Source organism: Pseudopipra pipra, chromosome 4 (genome assembly GCF_036250125.1).
Source record: "Pseudopipra pipra isolate bDixPip1 chromosome 4, bDixPip1.hap1, whole genome shotgun sequence".
Taxonomy (NCBI): Eukaryota; Metazoa; Chordata; class Aves; order Passeriformes; family Pipridae; genus Pseudopipra; species Pseudopipra pipra.
The window spans coordinates 20,606,167-20,628,714 of NC_087552.1; the positions used below are offsets into that span (position 1 = coordinate 20,606,167).

Sequence of the window (22,548 nt, forward strand, 5' to 3'; positions counted from 1 at the left end):
TTGGGAACCCTGGCTGCTGTCTTGCCTGCCTGGTGGTTTCACAGTAGTTTCCTGAGTAATGGTAGAAAACAACAGATTGACTTACTGTATTCCTTCTGACTCCAGTAAAAGAAACTAAGTGGAAAGTATAGCCTAATTATTTATTCTGAGTTTTATTGCCAACATGATCCTTTGCTGGTTTTGAAGATGAAGATTTTAATAAACTGTGGCAATGAATAGCAAAACTCAGGTGAATTGCTTAAAGAAATTAGCTTTGAGCAAAAAAAATTTAACATGCACATCCAAAGGGGCGAAAATAGCGTTTTGTTGGAAAATAGAGTGATACTGTGCATCAGAGTAAGATGGAAGCCAAAATGAATGAGTGTTTAAATGAAACAGTCACTCTCAGCATTTACAAGAGGTTTACAATTCCAAACCTGCTGCTTCCAAGTGCTGTATAGCTCAGTGAACAGAGGAGAGGGCTAGAATTTGAAAGATAACTTCTCAGTTCTTGCCTTGCCTCTTCCACTTTGTAGCTGTTGCTTCCTGTTTTGGTGCCTCAGTGTCTTCCACTGTAAAATGAATTTAATAGCTGACTTTGGGATCCCTGTGGGAACAACACCATTGTAGAAGACTAGTTCTGCAGAAGCTCATGTTCAAAGAAAAAAGTCACAGTGTGTTTTTGACCAGCAGCTGACAGAGATGTGTGTAAAGTATTGGCTGCTCAGATATGTTTAAACCTTGCTGGGATTTCAGATTCATCTGGTGATGGTGGAGGGAAGCTTCTGTAATTTAGACATACATAAAGATAATTCTGTTCATTTCTGATGGGTGGCAAGGTAGCTTATTTGGAAGCTGCATTAGCAGAACCCAAATTTCTCTTCTGAATCCTTTGGAAATCCCCAGCAATCTTTGCCTAAGCTTGGACTCATACTGAAACTGGAGTCAGATACTGCTGGGTTATGAGTCCCTAAATGGAGACTATGCTGTTTGATTTGCTAACAGAGTGGAGGGGTGTTCACGTTCGGTGCAGGTTCCTGCGGGCAACTGGGACATGACTCCATGAATGATGAAGTGAACCCCCGAAGAGTTCTTGAGCTAATGGGCAGTGAAGTATCCCAGATTGCTTGTGGCAGGTAAGTCCTCTGTGCAGTCAGAAATTTTCTCTGGTGGAGGTTAATGCTGATACTGAGTCATGTAGATAGGGGGAATAGTCTCGCTTCTGCATTCTCTGTGTCAAAACTAAATTAAATTAAATTTTACTTTCCATGAGAATTTTAAGGCCCTCTAAAGGAGATTGGTTTTTAGTTGGGGTTGAACCCTGAGCTGTTACCTGTAAAAGATACTTTTCCATCTTAATAATTCAGCAAGAGTTCAAAGCAGCAGCCCATTTGGTCACAAGTTTCCAGTCCCTTTCATGAAAAGTGAGTTAGTAACACTAGTGGTGTGTTGTTGGCTTTTGATTTGTACAGGCTTAGCAAATGGCTAGGGTAATACTGTGACCCTGATACCAACACAGTGCTGGCACAAGCTGCTCTTTGTCATTTCCACCTAAAGAGCTCCATCCCATAAACTGGTGCCATCAGGTGGCAAAAACTGAGCATTGGTGCTCGTGTAAAGATGCTGCTTGGCAACAGCCTCTGGCCTAGGGGAACTGAGAGTAAGTTTTAGGCTGCCTTTGTTTTGTTGGTTTGGTTTTATTTTTCTTTTTTGTTTTTGTTTGTTTGGCTTTTGTTTGTTGTTTGGTTGGTTGGTTTTAGTGATTTTTTTCCTCTTAGTGTGGCTTTTCTTATTATTATTAAACAAGGCTCAAACTTTGTATCCATCTCTTTCAGACATCACACTTTAGCCTTTGTGCCTTCTTCAGGAATGATCTATGCATTTGGCTGTGGAACAAGAGGCCAGCTGGGAACGGGGCACACTTGCAATGTTAAGTGCCCCTCTCCCGTCAAGGGTCACTGGGCAGCTCATAATGGGCAACTCTCAGGGAAACCTGGTATGTACTATGCACAATTTGGACATAAATAATTTCATTTCACCCATGGCTGTCTAAAGACATCTTAACATTGTTCCGTGAAATTTCTGGAAATAGCAAAAGAATCCCCAAATGCGCTATGGAAATTACTGGTGACCTTTTGCTCTCTCTGTTAATGTCTGCCATCTCCCTTTTCTCTTTTTATGGCAGAGTTCAGCATTTGGCAATCTTGAGACTTCAGAAATTGTACTAATAGTGAGTTCTGAAGGCTTTGTTCTCTCTTTAAAGCCCCTACTGCAGTTTAAAAATGACAACTTTTCCTTCCTGCCAGACCCTGTGTACTTCTCAAGAAAGTGTTACAGTGCTTGAGTTCCAGCTGATTTCAGCCTGGCCTTCAAAGGACCCAGGTGCTCCTGGTAGTTGTACAGGCAGTGCAAATGTGGGGGAGAAAGCACAGTAGGGACTTGAATTCATCAGCCTCTAACACAACTGTGTCTTTCTTCAACAGATGCCTGTAAATATCATATTGTTAAACATATCTTCTCTGGAGGAGACCAAACATTTGTGCTTTGCTCCAAATATGAGGTAAAACAAATGAAATATCTTTTCAAGTCTGCTCCTCTGTCCCAGCCTTCACAAGGCATCTTTTGTTTTTACTAGAATCTTTTGAAATTGAAGTGTTTCTTTGGAGTCCATTCTGCCATACAAACTCTGCCAGCTATGACAGTTTTACAGCTCCTGAGGAGTGGCTGAAAGTTGCCTTCCTTTTAGAGGCACATCCAAGCCATTAGGATGATCCTGATTTCACTTTGATCAGCAGGGAGGGGAGTCCAATCTTTGCATATTGGAAGCAAAGGGCTGCTTTCCACCTGTGGCATTGGGGTCTGCATGATTAGTGTTGTAGGGCCATGAACCACATACACTGGGATTTTGTCAAGCTGTGCGGGATAGAGGGCTCAGTGCTAATTTGGTTTTTCAGCTTTTGTCTTCTTTTTTCTTTCAGTAAGTGTTTGACATACACTTCTGAGTCATGGAAATAGTTCTAGAATTAATGTGGTAAGCCTGTAGTTATACAGGGCAGTATTTAAGAGGGAAATGATTTTTTTATTTTCCTCTTTTTAAAATATATTTAATGATTTTTTTTTTCCATACCTCTTCATGCCTTCCCTTTTGGACTTCTTAGTAATGCCACAAGTTCCTAACCAAACCTTTTCAGAGACCACACTAGAGGAAACTATCAGTTATATATTAAAACAGAGATTATGGATAGGTAGGAATTGTTTTACAAGCCTTGTCTTTGCTGAAATCTGTATCTTCTCACAGAATTCCTTGCCTGCTGATGATTTCCGGACCATAAATGAAACACGTTACACCTGTTTAATAAATGATGAAACTATAGATGTCTGGAGGCAAAAGCTTTTAGAAAAGAACAGTTCTAATTCTGTCAAGTAGGTATTGTGGCACTGGACAAGCCTTTTGTTGAAAGTTCTATTGAAATAATTTTGTTGGCTTCCGTGCCATGCTTTCACTTGAAATTTAGCAACCTTTTCAAGTGTGGTTCTTGGTCATTTCCAAGGGGAGGACAGTTGCCAGTCACAAAGCTGCCAGGTGAGAGCTTCTGAGCAAAACCAGATGAACTTGAGGCTGCCTCAACATTGCAAATGGTGGGTGGGAAATGGATTCTAAAGTTGTCTTTCATTGTGTGCTTAGAGTTCATGAAAAGCAGCAAGAACTTGTGAACAGACTGATTAAGTTCCTTCCCAAGTGTGCTTGCCATGAGAAGGGCAGCATAGGTGGAAAAGAGGCACTGCTAACACTCCTTTCAAAGAGGGACATTACATGATCCTGAATGAACTTCTTGCCCTCTGTGCCTCTGAAGGGATGACCCTGACATTGTTTCCCATAGAAGGAAGGAAAGAGAGCTGAAGAGATTTGCTGGGACATCCGCTCTTAACCTGTATCTCTGTTTTCTTTTGTCTTCTTGCTGCAAACAGTAGTGTTGTTCAGATACTGTCCTCAGCTGCGTGCTGGAATGGAAGCTTCTTGGAGAAGAAGTAAGTGGCAAACTTCCAGAAGTGTGGCTTTCCCTTGAGGCAGACTGGATTCCCTTTACTTCACTCACTGCTGCAGTGGGATTTGATTTTTTTGATCAGATGGGAGGCAGGGGCAGAGAGTGTCCCCTAAAGAGGTGGCTGGTCAGACCTGGGTAAGGAAGGCAAATGGTCTAAGAAAGTGCATGGTGAGTGTACTGTAAGGCACAGATTTCTTGGAATTGTCACAACTGTAATTTTTCCTTACAAAATGAGTATCATCATCTTTAAAAGAGAGGGATAGGAATATGACATTAAAGGAAATGAGTTAAACCAGGTATTTGAATAGTCTCATACCCAGCTGAGTTAACTGGTGGGGGCTGATGCATGTGAAAGGACACTTCAGCACAGGCTGCTCTTGAAAATACACCTGGGGCAGCATGGAATCACTTTTCTTCTGGGTGACATCCTGCTTACAAAAGGAGGAATTTCAAATGGGTGTAACCAACAATAGGTGGTGACAAGGATGTGGTATACATAGCTGAGTGAAAGGCTGTGGGTTGGGAATGCTTGTGTTGGCTGTGTCTGTAAATACTGATGAGGTAACAGCATAAGATGGGGAGGAGGAGAAATTTTTATGGTGATGTGATGAATAAATGACCTGTAACTAGATGAAGAAAAACTCAGTTACTCTGAGTAAACTTTCATAATATATTCCAAGAACAACTTAAAAAGAAAACAATTTACTCATTATTCTTGTGTTTTTCTGCTTGCCCAATGGTTTCTACTCTTAGGGTTGTGACAAGATAGCATGTTATTGCATCAGGAGAGTTGAGTCTTATTGGTTTAAAACACTCACTGAGGTGACTCAGTCCAAGTTGTTGAGTCACTTTAAAGTCTCACGTCTCCTTTGAATGTGAAAATGAGTGGAGTTTATGACTTCATCACCCCAATGCAGTTGTTCTTCCACTTTAGCGATGTCCTAGCAAGTGCAAGGCTTAACTTTTACAGAAAATATTTGGCCAAATTAATGATAAATTCTGAAGCCTCACTGAAGTGAGGCTGTATTTATCTGTACCTTTATATTTGAAGTCTTACCTCACGGTGCACTTGATAGAAATACCCCAGTATATCCGTCTGGTATCCTAATGCCGTATAGGCCTGTTTGCAGTACAGCATTGTGGTGCACAGGATTAGATGGAAGAGCAGCTTCTCCGTGGCAGTGTGACCGAGCCTGCCTCAGTACTACTTTTGCACAGCACAGCCTGAAGTGCTCTGTACCACAGTGTGTCTCTGGGGAGCTATTTCCAGCCTGGTGCCTGTGCTGTGATGGAAACAGCCATTCTACTACAGCAGGCTATGTTTAGCTTGTCATTTTGTTATAGTCACACCATCAAACTGACAAATGCATCCCCTCTTTATTAGCTACCTTTTCCTTCAGAGTGTCTAATACAGTGCTGTCTTAGATGAGTAGTGGCAGACTTGGGAAATCCTTAAGGTCAGTGGAATTGTAGCAGTGACCTTTTTATACTAGCAACTGCAAGGGTTTATGTGCAGCTGTACTGCAGACAGCAGTGGGGAGAGCCTCTGCTATAGATGCTGATCATGCTCTTGATGCTCAACTGAGCAACTCACCTGCTGGACTGGACATTTGGTGTTGCCAGGGCTGGCTGTTGGACTACTGTCTTCCACAGGCTTGCATTCATTATCCCTCTTACACAAGTAGCCTGAGCAAATTAAAGCCTTTCAAGCACAGCAGAAAGGACAGTATGTTTGCTACAACTAAAGACCATGCAAAGGCTATTCTCAACTTTGTTGTGTTTTGATTGTGGTGGTTGTTTAGTTTTAGAAAGTTTTGAGAGAGGAATTGCCAAAAAAGTTACTACTCTGAATATCTTCATGTTTTCTTTTGAAAACCCTCGTCTCATGTCCTCTTGTATGACAGTTCCTTTTCTTACTGACTATGATGGAGCAGATTTAGCTGTAACAGTCGCATGTATGAAGACAACACAGAGCACCCTGGTACATACGATAGGTACCAGGTAGGTTTTTTTAAGCAGTCCAGCCTGTCTAGGTGGGCTCTTAAGTCAGTGAAGGAGTCCTGGGGAAACCAAAGACTTTGATAAAGTGTTTCTCTGCGAGAATCCCAACCCTAACCAAGGCCCAGAGGAATTTAGAAGGGAGAGTTGTTTTTACCAAGAAGACTCCAACTTCTGCCTTGTTGCTGGCCTTACGAATTCCCTAGAGGTCATTTGTCCATTGCTTGCTGTCAGGCCATGTCAGTACGTGGATAATGGTGTCTCTTCCTTAAAGTTACGCCTGTCTGTCTGTGATTTCTTTTTTAAAGAATCGATGAACATTTTAAAACCAGTCCAAAGATCCCAGGGATTGATCTGAACTCTACCAGAGTGCTGTTTGAGAAGCTGATGAACTCTCAGCACTCCATTCTCCTAGACCAGGTAATGCACTTCTGAGGTTTTGGATATTCAGAGGGGAAATTAAGGCTTTATCCCTCTCTAACATGCAAGTACCAGCAGCATTTTTGGGGAAGACACTCCACGGTATCAGTGGATACTTCTCCATTGACCTGGGCTGATTTTGACCTTCTCAGAATATGTCTCTAAGACTTGTTTTGAAATGGCACTTAATACTTGAATGTCTGTTGAAATTAATTCTGTGTATGTTATACTTGTAAATAATTACTATGTATCTATCAGGAGTTGAGTACTTTATGGTTGCATAATTTATTCTAACTTAGAGAATTTCTCTCAGAAGTGCAGAGCTGTGGGATAAAAGTGTATACGTTCCTCTTGCTGCTTTTAGCTATATTTATAGCTTTGGGTTTTTTCACTCTGGGTTTGACTTCTAAAACAGGGTTTGACCATTTCATCAGTTCTTAAACATCATCTACATTGTAGGTACTCTATCACCCAGAATAAGTTGTCTGTTTTGTTTTGTTTTCCTCTAGATACTCAAGAGCTTTGAAAGCTTTTTGATTCCTCAGCTGTCCAGCTCACCACCAGATGTCGAGGCAATGAGGATCTATCTGATTCTCCCTGAATTCCCACCCTTCCAAGACTCCAAGTATTATATCTCTCTAACACTTCCTCTAGCAATGGCTATTCTGCGTTTAGATACCAACCCCAGCAAAGTTCTTGGTAAGAATCTGTCATTTAGGATCCATGTTGCTCTCAGCATCCCACTGGGACACAAAGTATTGCCTTTAGGATTTTTCAGTCACCAGTTTGTGTTGGGTCTACTGTTAGTGGCAGCAGTTGGGTATAATTTGTGATAAGTGTTGTTATGAAGCAGTCTCCTCTAAAAAGCATCTGGGAAACAAAACAACTCTAGGAATCCTCCCCCCAGAAACCTCTGTTCCCATGTAAGAGAATTAGAATTTGAATTTTAAACATGAACTCTGAAGAAATTAAGAATGTGTCATGCAGGTAAGAGATGGGAAGTTAGTTACAAAAATGTCAAGCATATAAAATTTATGGTGGTGTGGATGATAAATGAGAAAGAAAAATAAAGTTTAGGAATTGTTTTTATTTAGAAGTAAAATATTGTTTCAAAGAACATTTACTAGGGGGGTTAATCTAACTTACCTTTTCTAGTTCATCTATATTCAGAGGCTTAATTCCAGATAAGTTTGCATGCCTCTGTGGGAATATAGATTTTTCTGTATCATGAAGATTAAATGATCTTATTTTCTTAAATTTAATCAGATATTGTTCACTTTAGAATATTCTTTCTGTATAAGGTAAATAAAAGAATATACTAAATATAGCATTAAGTTATTTTGTCCTTTATAAGATGTGGGATACACATCTTGGTGTGTTGATGGTCTGTGATCAAGCTGAACAGTAAACTCTTCTTCCACTTCTGAGTCTTTCAATTTTTCATATTTTTTCCTGAGCTTATTTTGAGCCAAACAGAACATATGCTGCTTAATGATCGTGACTTATGTTTGTTGAGCTATTACTGTTCCTGTTAGCTTACTCTGTTTCTTAAGGCTGTCTTGTACTAAATCTCATCATGTAAAATACTTGTGATGCATTCAGACCTCCAGAAGCATCACTCCAGTAAAGTTATTTTGAGGTTTAGTGATATTTTTCTTTTATTTTTCTTTTTTTTTTAATTCAAAGAGGCTTTGGATCCAAGTTTCCTCCACAGAGTAGTCCTCTGTGATGTTTAGCTTACAGAAATGTAGAGGATTCTCGTATTTTACCTGTCAGAATGTATTGTGTTGACACTTGAGAGGATAAACTGGTGTTTGTTTCTAACAGTTGACATGATGGCATCCTGGACTCCAGCTTCTAGTTTGCAGGTGGATTGGTTCTAGCAAAGAAGCTGATAGTCAGGGTCCCTTCAGAGGAGAGTTAAGGGTTACCTATCCTTGGCAAGAAAGAAATCAGCCTCTCTAGAGAAGGTTAGACCTTTAGTGCAGATGTGCCAGGAGACACACTCTAACATCTGCTAGAAAAGTATGTGGTACTGCAGAGAATTGCCCAGGCAGCTCTTATCACTCCTGAGAGACAACTGTTTGCCCACCAGATCACGGTATCTTGAATACCAGATACTTGAATTAAGGGGTGAAAACCCTCAAATTCAGGCTCTTGCACTGATCAGGGATTGGGCTTGATAATGACAAGGGTGGTTGTATGAGCGTGGAAAGGGAAGAGCTTTTCAGTTTCTGGTATCTAGATGAATCTGCCTCACTTTCCTGCTGCTACAGCTAGGGCAGAAATAAGGAAGTTTTTCGAAAGAGTCTTCAGGTGTATTCCCCTATTTTCAGCTGTAACCTCTTATTTAGGGGTTACTCTGGCCTTTAATTCAGGTTTATATTGATGTCCTCTGCTTTCCAGATAACTGGTGGTCTCAAGTGTGCCCAAGATATTTCCTCAGGCTAGTGGACCTGTATAAAGGTGCAGTGGTTTACCTCCTCAGTGGAAGGAAGACGCTCTTGATTCCAGTCCTGTTCAGCAGCTACATTACAGCTGCTCTCAGACTCCTGGAGAAACTCCACAAGGTAAGGGGAGAGCCTGGGCATGTGTTGGCTCAAGATGATTCAGTCTTGTCTGCCCTTTGCCAGTTGTCAGGGTAACAGTGGTCATGGTCTCTGGCTTGTAAGCTGTGTCACTGTCCACCAAGATACCACTTAGGAAAGATATTAGTGGTTTTCCTTAATCCGAGGTGCTTGAAGGTTGCTTAGGCCTGTCTCAAACACTAGAAATATAAAGAGTGCTGCTGCTGAGCCACCAGACTGTGTGCACTATGGCATCACAAATACCTGTCTCTTGATGGTCTCTGCTACCACTGTGTTGTTGCTGGGTAGTCTGTGTGAGGAGGAGAGGGAGCTAAAATAAGTCAGAAAGAGGTTTACCTTGATTCTTCTTAGTTTGAACTAAAATATAAGAGACCATGTGTTTTTGCAAGACTTCCTCTGTCCTTTCTTTGCAAGCTGCTATAATTGATTTTATGAAAACAAATCTGCATGTTCTGAGAGAAGTGGTGAATATATCCATATGTTATAAACCATCTGCTTTCTTCACTAGGTAAATCAGAAGGTTAAACATGTGGAATATGATAAGTTTTATATCCCTGAGATTTCCAGCTTGGTGGACATTCAGGAGGATTATCTCATGTGGTTCTTGCATCAGGCTGGAATGGTAAGAGGTTTTATGTATAGTCATGAAATAGCTGTCCATGTTTGTGCCTCTGGTTGTAGATCTGTATTTTCTATATCCTTAATGAGAGTGTAATCTATTCAGTATAGGGGCATCGGTACATTAAATCTCTCAGATTTGAGTACTCGGTGGCTTGACAAAATTGACTTAAAAATAAGGCTGTCAGAAGAGCTGGAGCTAACAATATTTAATAACGTTTGCAACAGTCTCTCTGACTATTCATGCGAATTTCATTTATTCCTTGCACAAGGGGATTAATTCAGTCACTGGATCCTTTTAATGTTATCGAGACCTCAGGAGCCAAGTCCTGTATTCTAAAATTATAATTTTTACCCTTTACTTCTGCTGTTTAGGCAGGTATTGTGAATAATGTAGCCAGTGATCTTAAAATGTTGCTCTGTAAGAGGAGGCAGTGGCGTTCTGGCTAGGGGACTGAACCAAGCCTCAAGAGATGTGGGTTCTATTCCTGGCTCTTCCAGTAACCTGCTGGGTGATCTTGGGTAAGACCCTTCACCTCTTTTATGTCTCACTTTCCCATCTGTAAGAAAGGAGATAAATAATCTCACCGGGTTCCCACATAGCATATTCAGGCCCTTAGTTTAGTTATTATAGCAAGGAAAGGAATTCCAAGTGTGAAAAAACCACCAAAAAACTGCCCAGAGATGCTGCAAGACTAAAACCTGACTGTAGCGATAATTTTTGTGTGAATTTTTATGGACTTTTTAAATGTTGTGTGTGCTGTCCCCCCCACCCCCTGCTTTCCATCATTTAAGTAGTGCTACTGTGTGCTTACTTTTAGTGAGCAGAACAATAAAATACTGATTCGAATTTATGTAAGTGGTAGTTAAAAAGAGTTAAAGATGTGTTGATGTGGCTAATGATGAGTAACTTGCATTGCAGGGGTGTTCTTGTATTGCCATGTTGTTGACCTTATGGTGTCTCCTATTGTTTCATATGGTTTCTGCCTTGGGGGTAGTTTTTTTGGTTTTCCTCCTAAGTTTCACCTATAGTAGGCTAACATAGGCTTCTATGCCAGTTAGTCCTCTTAGTAATGTTTGATGTTCGTGTGTTGTATTAGACATGTGTATTTTCTTGAGATGAAGTTCCCATGCTTTTCTTTAAGAGGAAAAAAATGGGTTGTTGGTCCAAGAGGAGAAAAATTTACTTTGGGTCACCTTTGAATGAATCCATCAAAAAAAATACAAGAAACAAAAATCGAAGGAGTGAAAGATTTTCATCTCTCTCTTTTTCTTTCACAGAAAGTAAGGCCATCTATCATGCAGGTAAGAAAATTGTTTTTCATTACTCTTATTTAGAGAAGTGTTCTGAAAGTTGTAGATAGGAACTAATCTGCCTGCCTTTCTTGCAGGATGCTGTGACTCTCTGCTCTTATCCTTTCATCTTTGATGCTCAGGCTAAGACCAAGATGTTACAAACAGATGCAGAACTACAGATGCAGGTAATCATTCTCTCTCCCAATTTTCCTGCCACATTTCTTTCTCTGCCTTTTGCAATGGTGCCTGCCTGGAAGGGGTGTCAGCTGGGAGTTGGTGTGTGCATCACATTATTGTTTCCACGATACAGGAGAGCACAGTAGCTGGAAAACCTCTTTGCCCTGGATGTTGCAAAGGCAGTGCTTGGTGTCTTTTCACTTCAAAATGTTTGGCAACATCAGAACTGCCAGATGTGCATGTGATGGAAATTTAAACCGTAGAGGGAAGGAGTAATTTTGTATTTATGATAGTCCAAGGATAAGAAATAAGGTGAGGTCTCTATTAGAGGAGCTGTAAGACTGGAGAATTAGACAAACTTTCTGGTAACTGGACACTTTTTCAAGTTTCTGCCTAATGCAGGAGTGGTTGTTACTTCTAACAATGAAGTGAGTGTTGAAGACCAGCTGCTGATGCTGTTTGTGGTTGCAAGCAGGAGCTGTTGTCAGCAGCCCACCTGCCTGTTTGCTATGAAGGGCACAGACCTGAGGCCCTCCAGGGGAGCCTGTTGACAGGAGGTGTTCAGCTCCAGCACCCTTACCCTGTAGGTGGCAGCCAAGCCAGCTCACAGCCAGGCTGTGACAAGGGCAGCTGGCCTCTGTTCCAGTGTAAATGTCCCAGCACCGGACATGGCTCACGCAGGGGCCTCCTGAGAGAGGCAAAGCACTGGGCACTGACCCTTCCTCCAGTGCAGCTGGGTCTGGGACTAGTTCCATCCTTTGTGAAATGAGTTTGCTGAGGTCCTTGGTTGTCAGATTCCTTCAGGGTGGAAACCTCATCACAGTTACTTGTGGCCATGGTGCTGGTTCCAGGTAATACCCATTTCTTAGCTCTTCTGTGGCTTCTTGGGCACATAGCCTGCAGCAAGGTAGAAGAGGCTTGGCCTATGCTCGGACGCTACAGGCACCTTCTCCTGCTTTCATTTTGTCACCCTTCTGCATATGTTTTCAGCTGCCCAGTTTGTGAGCAGTGCACTGCTGAGAGGAGGGTATCAACCTTATCTTGGCAGAAGAGCAGACTGGTAAAGGTTTTGCTGCCCCCAGAGGTAGGATCTTAAGGAAGGCAACCACGTAGGGTCAGAGAAACCAGTAGTTCAGTGAGTGCTGGAATGGAGGAAGCCTAGTTACCGGTGGACTTCTGTCTCAGGTTTAACTGACTTTGAAGCTGAATTTTCAAATGTGAAGTTGGCATTTACTATGGACAGTGCACGAAAAAAGTATGCTATATGTGGCCAAAGCTTTGACTGGACTTTTTGCCTTGCCCAACTCCAGAAAATCCACGTGGATGAGGGCTTTGAATTGTATGTGGTGGGTTCCCTGGTGCCTTGACAGATGCAGTTGTCAACTGTCTCCTTACTTGGTGTATTTGTAGCACTGCTTCCCCTCATGGGCTCTCTGCCTCTATTCAGGGTGTGTTCACACTTAGTTTCTGGACTTGATAAGAGCATAAATAAATCTTCTTACTACCCACCTGCCTAGTGTAAAAAAAACATTCAGGAATTTGATCTCTTTGTTGCTCAAACTTGGTGAATTGATCAGTGGACTCAAAACGTGTTGGTATGGGAAATGGCGTGGGAAATACCTGTAGGCATACAGGCACTCACACTTGTGCAGAGTGAGCATGTGATTCTTGAACCCTGGGGAAACCAAAATAAAAGTGTAATGCAGAAAGGAACACCAGGCATGTATTTGTTAACTGTTTTCCTTTCACAGGAAGAAAGAAGTTGAGCAGTGGCTGGTTTTCTTTTTTATTTACAGGTTGCAATAAATGGTGCAAATTTGCAGAATGTCTTTATGCTTCTCACACTGGAGCCTCTGCTGGCCAGAAGCCCTTTCCTGGTACTTCATGTTCGCAGGAGTAACTTAGTTGGTGATGCTCTAAGGGAATTGAGCATCCATTCAGACATTGATTTGAAAAAGCCTCTTAAAGTAAGTTTTCCCCGTATCTTTAGCACTCTCTCACCCAGGAAACATTTCTGCAGCCTTTCAGCCATACACATTACACTTACTGTACCAGTGTACAGTAGCTTCTGCGTAGGTAGAGCACACAGGAACACTTGATCTAATCAAGGCAAAGGTTGAGTGTTTCTCTTTTCTGACTCCTGGGGTGTCTTGGCAGGAGGCAGCTTACAAGGTTGCAAGCAGAGGGTTTACTCTCTTCTCTCAGTATGTGTAGTGTACAAGGGGCAGGGGAGGAAATGTTTCTATGATATTATTCAGTGTCTGTTTTGCCCTTCTACAAGCTATTTCCAATGGGACATGTTTTGTCTCTGAGAGATTGCTACAGTGTTCAGTAGCTGCTATCATGTTGCTGCTTTGGTTATTGGTACAACAGGTGGTTATTTATGATTTGCACGAAGAGTTAAACACTTTCAAAATATCTGATTTGCCACCCCCTGTTGCCTTTCTGTCCCTGCGAGCAGAGCACTGAAACGAGCTCATAGGTTGCAGTGAGTTTGGGCACTTTGGACAAATTGCTTTGCATGGCTTCCAATTAGAAAGATGTCTGATTCGCTCAGTTTCAGCTCTGCATCCCTGTTGCTGACCTGCTTTTTCTACAGGTCATCTTTGATGGTGAGGAAGCTGTTGATGCTGGGGGAGTGACAAAGGAATTTTTCCTCCTGCTTTTAAAAGAACTCCTCAACCCTATCTATGGCATGTTCACTTACTACCCAGAGTCAAACCTGCTGTGGTTCTCAGACACGGTAAGCCTTTGCCCTCTGTACATGCAGGTTGAAATAATATGCTGCATTTAAATGACAAGGAAGTTAGAGGAAAACTATGGGAAAGAAATTATCTTCCTCTTGTTTTCTGCCCATGATACAGTGTGAACTCTATTTTAAGTTAGTGTAGATAGGTCCATTAACTTTAGTAGAATGGCAACGGTTGTGCCTATTAAGGAGTTGGCTCTTTCTCTTTATTCTTATCCCATAATAAAACTTGTATTAAGGGTCAGATGACAGTTAATAGAACTCTTGTTATCTTGAATGTGACTGTCATGTGCTGTTGTACAGAACGAGAGGTTTAGGTGGTAATGGCATTAGAATTCTGTGCCTCCCTTGCTGTTCACGTAATTGCAACCAATCCACTTAGTCATGCATCACTATCACCTTCAGGATCTAAACTTGTTAAGGCTTTATGTGAGGAAGCTCTTAAACAGCAAAACACATGGTTTCTAGTGGAAGGTGGTTGGTTTTGGGAAAGGTTGGAGTGCAAGATCTGCATGTGTCAGATAGCATTATGCCGGAGATGGTAGTTTATGTCCTTTTCTTCACCTTCCTAGGTAGCAAGATGGAAAATGGTGTTGTCAGTCTTCCCCTAAGTTGTAGCTGCCTTGGTGGGGTTCTTTTTAATTTATTATTTATATTTTACAAGGAAGGAAATTACATGTACCTTTTGTAACTTGTAAACAATGTTATAGAGCAACCACTCCTCATGTTAGTGCTACAAAACAAGTCTTTTGACACCAAGAATAGTGACAGCACTGAAAATGAGTCACATACTTGGAACATTTAACAAACATAGGCAGCCAGTCTGTGACTGACATAACACTGTGAGAGTAAATATGTGAAGAAATGAAGGTCAATATGCCAACACTTGTGCTGGTATATTTGCCTGGGTGGCACTGTGGTTATGGAAAAGCTTTTAATTACAAATAGGGTGGGTGATAGGGGAAGAATTGTTGTTAATGTCTAAAGGCAGAGGTAGGTAAAAAGGAAATAAAAGACAGATAAGATGGAAAGCTGCTGTTGCTGTTTCCACAGCTAACCATGGCTTACAAAAGTATTTGAACATGGTTTCTGAATCTTTATTTCTGTGCCACACTCCAGCAAGGAATTCACAACAACACCAGGACGTGATGGGAGCTCTCTGATTTTGTCCCAGCTGGAAAAGCAAAGGCTGTTATCTTAGTGCATGGAGGAAAGAGTACTGTGCATTGCACCAGTGTGTCTCATCAGGATTTCTCTGTGTGGTTTTGCAGTGTTTTGTAGAACACAACTGGTTTCACTTGATTGGCATCATATGTGGTCTTGCAATATACAATTTCACAGTGGTAGACCTTCACTTTCCCCTGGCTCTGTACAAAAAACTCTTGAACGTGAAGCCCTGCCTAGAGGATTTGAAGGAGCTATCCCCTACGGAAGGAAGGTATGAAAAACAAAATTTGCAGCTTTTCTGGGAAGGGAGACCATCCAGCTGAGAACAAGAAATGCCAAACTAGGTAAAAGCTGATCAATAAAACATCTCTTGATCCTTCTGAGTGACTGATTAATTTGGGGGACTGTGATCATAGTGAAATATATGAGCTGGTGGTGAATTTCATGTAAGACTTCTCTCCCACAGGCTATTGGATCCATCTGCTTAGTCTCCCACCTTCCTGACCCCCTGAAACTGGGTATCAGCATAGCCAAAAGATACCTAGCACACCCCTTTGAGAACAGGGATGGTTGCATGCATGATCCCAGATCACAGCCTCAGCCTTTCCCTCAGGCCAGGCTCGAGTTAGATCTGCTGTGTGTCTCTTGATGTAGCCCCGGGTGGGAACTGTATGTGATGTTGTGAATTGTCCCATCCCTGAGCCAGTGTAGCTGTGACCTGCTCCCATGCCAGGAAGAAGTTGAATAGAGTGAAAAAATTACTTTTTCTAAATGGTGTATTAAATCTTTCTGTCTAATTGCATGGGGATATTGGTTCCCTCTGACACTGAGAAGTCAAGATCCCACTGTCTGACTGCTATCTTATTTTTTTTCTTCTGAGTTTCCATCTGATTTGTTTGCACCAAAGAACAGCTGTATTTACATTAATGAGATAAAATGCCAGGGAAGACAGCAGCAGGATTTTGAGGGACAGGAGAATATTTTTTACATGATGAGGATACAGATATAATCCACCACTCTCTCTTCTTCCACTCCCTCAGACCTTTGTGTGGTGATAACAGAACTAGAACTTAAGAACTAGAAACGTAATCCAGTTAAAGGTGATCCATGTACTAAGTAGGCATGGACTGTATTGATAATTTCAATGGATTGACATTTATCCTGCTTCCTACAAAACATCTCTTTATTTGAGGTTTATTTCTTTCTTACCATTTGAGGTGACTCAGATTCTCTCTCACAATCCTGTTACCCAGATGTACGATGCTGTTTACTTCTGCTGAATTTGTTTTCCCTGTTAGATGTATGGCTTTTTAAATATCTGATTTTTTTTCTCATTTCTTTCCCTACCTGTTATGTAGGAGTCTTCAGCAACTTTTAGATTACCCTGGGGAAGATGTGGAAGAGACATTCTGTTTGAATTTTACAGTAAGATACATTTAATATATCATTTCTGTGATTATGGTACAGTTGAAGCCTGTCTATTTGCTCATGTACTTGCCTGTAGCACATATTCCATGTTAATGTTAAAATGCTCTTTGCTGCCAGCCCCCCCTTGTTCTTTTGTATGTGGTCCTGAAAACTGAGCTAGTAAGTAGATAAAGCAGAGTGGTTTTCAAAATAACTGTGTTGTCACTGTGACAGGCCTTAATTGCCAGTGGCTAACTTCTCGTGCTAGATAGTGAGAGGGAATTCCAAAATCCTTCTTGAAAATAGAAGTTAGGTTTTGACATCACTAGGTCAATTCTTGAAATGCTAACACAGTTTAGAATTTCCCTTGCTGTCCTAATATTAATATTTTTTTTTAAACTTGAAAGTTTGTAGTGTGTGTACTTGGCCATACTTTCTTAGGAACAAAATGCTGGAGGCTGTTGCTAGGAGACTTGCTGAGGTAGTCAGCTTTCCTGTGTACTGCAGCAGTAAAAGGACTTTTTTTTAATAGCTAATAACCGAGATGCAATAGTTTCTGTTACACAGTAGAGATTCCCTGAAATTAAGAGTTCAATATTGATAAACTTTATAATATCAGATACAGCCCTCAACACGCGCAGACATTTAGAGCATGCAAAGAGAAATGACATTGTTGTTCTCCAGCTGTGTTCTCCGCTGACTTGAGCAGAGTAAGGCCTTCCATGTTTCAATGTCTTTGCTTCAAAGTCCTAATGCTCTAACAGGTTGTGAGTGATGGTTCATCAGCTTGATTGGGGTTTTCGACTCTTTGTCTGGGACCTGCCCTGGGGTAAAAACAAGGCACATGAAACTGCTAGTCACTGTGAAGAACCTTGCTGAGCTAGGAGAGTGGTGTCCGTTTCCTTGTTTCATGAATGAGAGCACATAAACTCTCTTAGATCAGACTTATCTCCGGAGTGAGTCAGACCTGCATCTGACTGTGTCTCCTGCAAAACAGAGCTGTAATTTGGGATGAGTTAATGAAGCCATAGTGATGATAATGCAAACTGTGTAAAAAAGGATACCTTTGAAGTAACACATGAGACTTTTCTCCATTTTCTTTTTCACACAAAAGGGCATTCTTACTTTCTTTCTTACATTGTATATTACATAGTATATAAAGACATACAGATATATCTGCTAAAACTTTGACATGAATAAATAACTGATGTCCCAAACCTTGACATTAATAACTCTTCTTGCATGTCAAAATCAGAAGCTCTTTTGTGAATGGCAACTTGAAAATTGACCCTTTTTCAATTTTTTTGGGTAACCAGCTAATGTACAAAATATAGGTTTGTACTGGTGCCATCTTAGGTGAGGCAAAAGCAGGAAGATGTCTGTGTTCATGTCATATTCCAGTGAGAGCAAATGAATTAAGCTACTGAGTTTCTGTTATAAAAAGGGAGTCCTTTTTATTGCCAGAGCTTGTGAGCTTAGCTAAAAATCAGGTTTTTAGTTATCAATCTCTTGTGGGGTTTTTTTCACAGGAAGTATATCTAAAAGAATAATTTTTATTTCCTTTCTGAGTCCACATTTAGACTTAATAGCAGTCCTACAGCAAATATAAGTGATGGAAGGTAGGTGTGCTACACAGAGCAGAGAAAAGAAGTTTCTGCATATACAGTTTTCTTTGGCCCACCCTTTATATGCCAGTCATCAACTATGAAAGAGAACTGTGTATCTTAACTGTAGGCATGTGCCCTGGAAAGTACTTCTGGTAAAATTGATTTCCTGGTTTTGTACAGATCTGCAGGGAAAGCTATGGTGTGACAGAGCAGAAGAACCTGATCGAAGATGGAGATAAAATTATAGTGCAGAAGGAAAATAGGTAAGTGAAGGGTATGTTGGGATGGACTCATACTTGTGGTGAAGTCGGGTGCAATGCTGCAGAAAACTTATCTGAGGTGAAACACAGGAGAGAATTAGTAGTCACTGCAAATAAATTCTAAGACCAGTTGTTCAAAAGGTACCAGGCACTAGTGACACTTGAACAAAAAGCAACTTTTCATCATCTTTCCACCCATGTTTGGAAAATGTCCCACACACTTTTGGACAAACATCTTCCCTATAAAAGGCCTTCATGTAGACCCTTGGCGGTTTTCACATTTTAAGTAGAGATTGCAGTATGATTTTGGCCCTTGAAGGTTAATATCCCTGATGGCTCAGACAGGAACTGTACATGACCAACAAAACTGAATCTGGCAAACTTGTTTATACTCTTAATTCTGGAGCCAGAAACACTTTCCCTTGAGTACACCCTGACCACCATCCCTGATTACAGCCATTAGGACCCACTGTACCTGGATTCTTTTCCATTTGACTGAACACCCCAGAGTTATTACTACCACAGCTACCATTTCCCCCCCCTTTTTTTTTTCCAGCTGCTGAACTATTTTCTTCTCATAATCCTGTAATGGGATTTCTATAAATGCCATTATTACTTGAAGCACTGTTCAGATTCTTACTCTGCTGGCAAAACATTGTGATCCAGTGACTACTCAGCAGCATGGTTAGGGGCTTGTGCTAGCATTGCTGAAGGCCTTGCTGGAAGCCTGGAGATGAAGTAATTTCCTATTAATCTGATTATTTAAAAGGGTTCTGATTCCATCTAAAGCCACTGCTGTAACAGAAGCTTTGTCTGTGTTACCTCCTTACCTACCTTACGACTGCCCAGCATGGTGCAGTGACACAGCTAAATAGCTGCCTCCATGCAAAACCTACAGGGAGATGAAGCAGTGTAATTCTGGCTCCCTGCAAGGAGAACATGGACTTCAGGTAAATAGAGGAGAGTTTAATTTACCCTTGCAACAGTGAAGGAAAGATGAAAATGGCAGTGATAGTACCCTTTAGGTGTTTAGGCTGGGCACATACACTCAAGAGAAAAACAACCATTTTTCTACTGTATACCATACAGTACAAAGGATATGCCATACAGTACAAAGATTTTAGCTGAGCAAATGTTTGGGAAGAGCACCCAGGTTAGCTTCTGCAACTGTTTATTAAGTCAGGATGGGAAACATGAGAAGAAAATCCTTAAGGAGAAAGGCTAGTGTGTAGCTCCACCAGCTTAACATTCCAAAATTCAATTGCTTCATCTTGACTGGAGTTTTGAACTCAAGCTAACCTCTAAATCCAAGTCTAGACATGGCTGTCAATTTACCTTACAGTGCTTAATGACTTCCTCCACTTTACATTTAGAGGCCAGGGACCAATTTGCTGTCCCTGTAGCCTGAATAGTTTGCTGTGTGCACGTCTCCAGGCACTGCCCTTCCCATATGAGGAAAGTTCATTGGGAACTGAAGAATGCACAGGATTGCTTTCACTGAAAAATGCCAAGTAGGAAATGCCTGTATTTTCCCTCTCTACTTTGGAGTTCATAAAATGTTCTTGAAAAAGAGTTCATGACCGTAACAGCCGGAGAGGTATTAAGCAACAGTTAAGTGCTTAATCAGCTTGGATTTCCCTAATGCTCAGGTGACTATTGGGAAAATTACAATAAAACAAATGCACTGGAAAATAACTCCTCCTTTGCTATATGATTTCTTATTCCAAGTTTTCATTTTTGTTAGTCTGCTTCCTTATATCTTTTTTTACTTTCTCACCTATCCCTTGCTGCTCTTGCATAGTGTATGTGTGGAGAATTCCTCCACCAAAAGGCCAAAATATTTCTTTCAGTTTTGATGTCCTCAGCTAGAGATTGAGGTATTGGATTCTATGCTGTTCTCTGATCTGCTTGTCCTTTGAGTGCAGGTGGAAGCTGCTCTTAAGCATCAGGCAAAAATGATGCTGCCACACACAGTGGTTTCATGTCCCAGTTTGCCACATTGCCTGGTGCACTATTCAGATGTTAAAAAAAATTAATACTGGGAAATATTTTAAGTCACTGCACAAATGAAATTCTTGTTTGCACTCAGATCTTAGTGCTTTGAGAATGGGAACAAGAGAGTAGAATGAAGCTGTCTAACCTCCCAGCAAAGTCCAGAGACTGCCACAAGTTTCTTGCCAGTGACTACAGAATGTTGTCTTTAATGCTGTTCCTGACAGAAAACAGGGTTGTCATTCTGACAGGAGTCATTCTCTTTGCCACGTACTCCAAATGCACAAGCCATATGTTTATTTAACCAGAGTGCAAAGGCTGAAGAAGAGGTTTATGTGCTTTCATAGGCTATTTTCTTGCTCCGTAGTGAGGGGTGGTGATTTCTTTTAGTAACTTTCTTTGGGGAGGGAATTGGCAGTTTCAGATGCAGACTTCAGAGTAGGATTTCCTCAGTCTGCCCCTGGACTACAGCTTTGGCTTTGAAAGTGCTGAACCGCTGGTGAGACTTACTGGGGACTGAGTCAGCAGGAGCTGCCTCTGAAAATTGACTACACTAGGCTCTTGGTTTCAGAAGTGATAGTCTGCTGGGCACTGTCTGTTCCCTCTCCCCAGCAGACCTCTTGCTCACAGCAGCCTGGCAGGCTGATGTCACAGTGGGTGGGCACAGACCCCTGAGCTGAGTAACCCTGGACACCTGTGGACTGAGAAGATCTGTAGGTTATTTCCTGGACTTCCTAAACAGAGTGTTGCAGGAGCTGGACCAGAGGGTGAATATGTTCATTTGGTGACTATATCCTGCTGTTTGCTTAACACAGCCTCTGTGCAGGTCATGGGTCCCATAGGGAAGAGGTTTCTGTTCCTGACACCTCCCCAGTGCTTGCTGTCACTCACTTTGTGGGCAACTGGATACAAGGCCAGTGGGTGTGTTCACTGGTAGTACAGAGTCTGGGCTGCTGGGGAATAATCTGACACATGGTGGTAATTGCTGCTGAATACTTTGTCCATGTTGCAGTGACTCAGTGAGAGGAGGGCAGTGGGTTGAACCTGTTGGAGACTCAGGTTTGCAAAACACATTACAGGCAGAAATAGGAAAACTTAGCAGTGCTGCTGCTTTGGCATACAATTAAAAGTGCTTTCCTTTGCCTGCTTTCTCTCAATGCAATAGGGAAGAATTTGTTGAAGCCTACGTAAATTACATCTTCAACCTCTCCATCCATGAGTGGTACACGGCCTTTTCTACTGGCTTCCTGAAAGTGTGTGGTGGGAAAGTCCTGGAACTCTTCCAGCCCACAGAGCTCAGGGCCATGATAGTTGGAAACAGTAACTACAACTGGGAGGAACTGGAGGAGGTAAAGCTTCTCTCTTGTATTTTTTTTTTTTTTCTCAAGTACCAGGATTGTGCAGTTGCACGAGGTGGGCATTAGCCTGTGTCATGAGATGTAATAAGCCTAGTGTCTTGTCTTTTTTTTTTTTTTTTTTAAATGCTCCTTGTACACCTTGCTGTCATTCACATGAAAAGTTTTTTACTGGGATGTCTTGCTACTGATAAAGCTAAGGGAGGAAATTCGGGATGAGGAAGGATGGGGAGAAGGACTTCATCTGCTGTTTTTAGGGATGAAACCTAAGACTGAAGGGAAGACACAAAGTCAGGGTCTTCACCTACAGTGAAACTCAGTTGCACAAGGGCAAAAAGTGCACAGCCAAGGGTTCAAAGGGGAGTCTGGGCACCAAGTAAGGGTTGTTATCTCTCAAAATTCATGGATGAGCAAGTTATTCACTGTCTCAGCCTCAGCAGTAAAAGCGGCTGTGCAGTGCAGCACACGTGATCCTCTTCATGAGTTCAGCCTGTGAGCAGGCACTCCAGGGTTTCTTGTGACACCTGTAATGAGCTGAACAGCAGAAGCCTTATGTCTGCCTTCCTCACATTGCTGGGAGAACCTTTGCTGGGTCTTTGAGCCATGCTATTGCCCAGCACCCATCCTGGGTTCTGTTTCAAAACTGTCAGGCACTGAGCTGATGTCAGATTGATGTCAGATACTAGAAAAGATGAGGTGTGGGTTCTGCTTAGTCTTTGCTTTCTAGTGCCAGCTGAAATGATGTGATGTTTTGATTTTTAATAGAGTGCTGTCTATAAGGGAGACTACACTGCCACACACCCAACTGTGAGAATGTTTTGGGAGACCTTTCATGCATTTCCCTTGGAAAAGAAGAAGAAATTTCTCTGTAAGTATCTTGCAGTGGTGC

General features: G+C 41.6%; 1 protein-coding gene across 5 annotated transcripts in view; it reads left to right on the forward strand.

Moving 5' to 3' along the window:
* Positions 1-22,548, forward strand: part of HERC3 (HECT and RLD domain containing E3 ubiquitin protein ligase 3) — a 48,903-nt gene that overhangs the window by 23,443 nt on the left and 2,912 nt on the right. For 2 of the 5 annotated variants that reach the window (XM_064651906.1, XM_064651907.1), the window contains exons 7-24: positions 985-1,115; positions 1,815-1,975; positions 2,463-2,539; positions 3,278-3,402; positions 3,949-4,008; positions 6,332-6,443; positions 6,953-7,142; positions 8,850-9,013; positions 9,540-9,653; positions 10,931-10,954; positions 11,041-11,130; positions 12,919-13,089; positions 13,722-13,865; positions 15,143-15,309; positions 16,397-16,463; positions 18,233-18,315; positions 21,470-21,653; positions 22,425-22,527. In XM_064651906.1, coding sequence (XP_064507976.1) covers positions 985-1,115; positions 1,815-1,975; positions 2,463-2,539; positions 3,278-3,402; positions 3,949-4,008; positions 6,332-6,443; positions 6,953-7,142; positions 8,850-9,013; positions 9,540-9,653; positions 10,931-10,954; positions 11,041-11,130; positions 12,919-13,089; positions 13,722-13,865; positions 15,143-15,309; positions 16,397-16,463; positions 18,233-18,315; positions 21,470-21,653; positions 22,425-22,527 — 2,167 coding nt within the window. Of the gene's footprint in view, positions 1-984; positions 1,116-1,814; positions 1,976-2,462; positions 2,540-3,277; positions 3,403-3,948; positions 4,009-6,331; positions 6,444-6,952; positions 7,143-8,849; positions 9,014-9,539; positions 9,654-10,024; positions 10,172-10,930; positions 10,955-11,040; positions 11,131-12,918; positions 13,090-13,721; positions 13,866-15,142; positions 15,310-16,396; positions 16,464-17,974; positions 18,065-18,232; positions 18,316-21,469; positions 21,654-22,424; positions 22,528-22,548 lie in introns of those variants that run through there. The other 3 variants (XR_010430013.1, XR_010430014.1, XR_010430015.1) reach the window with 3 other exon arrangements.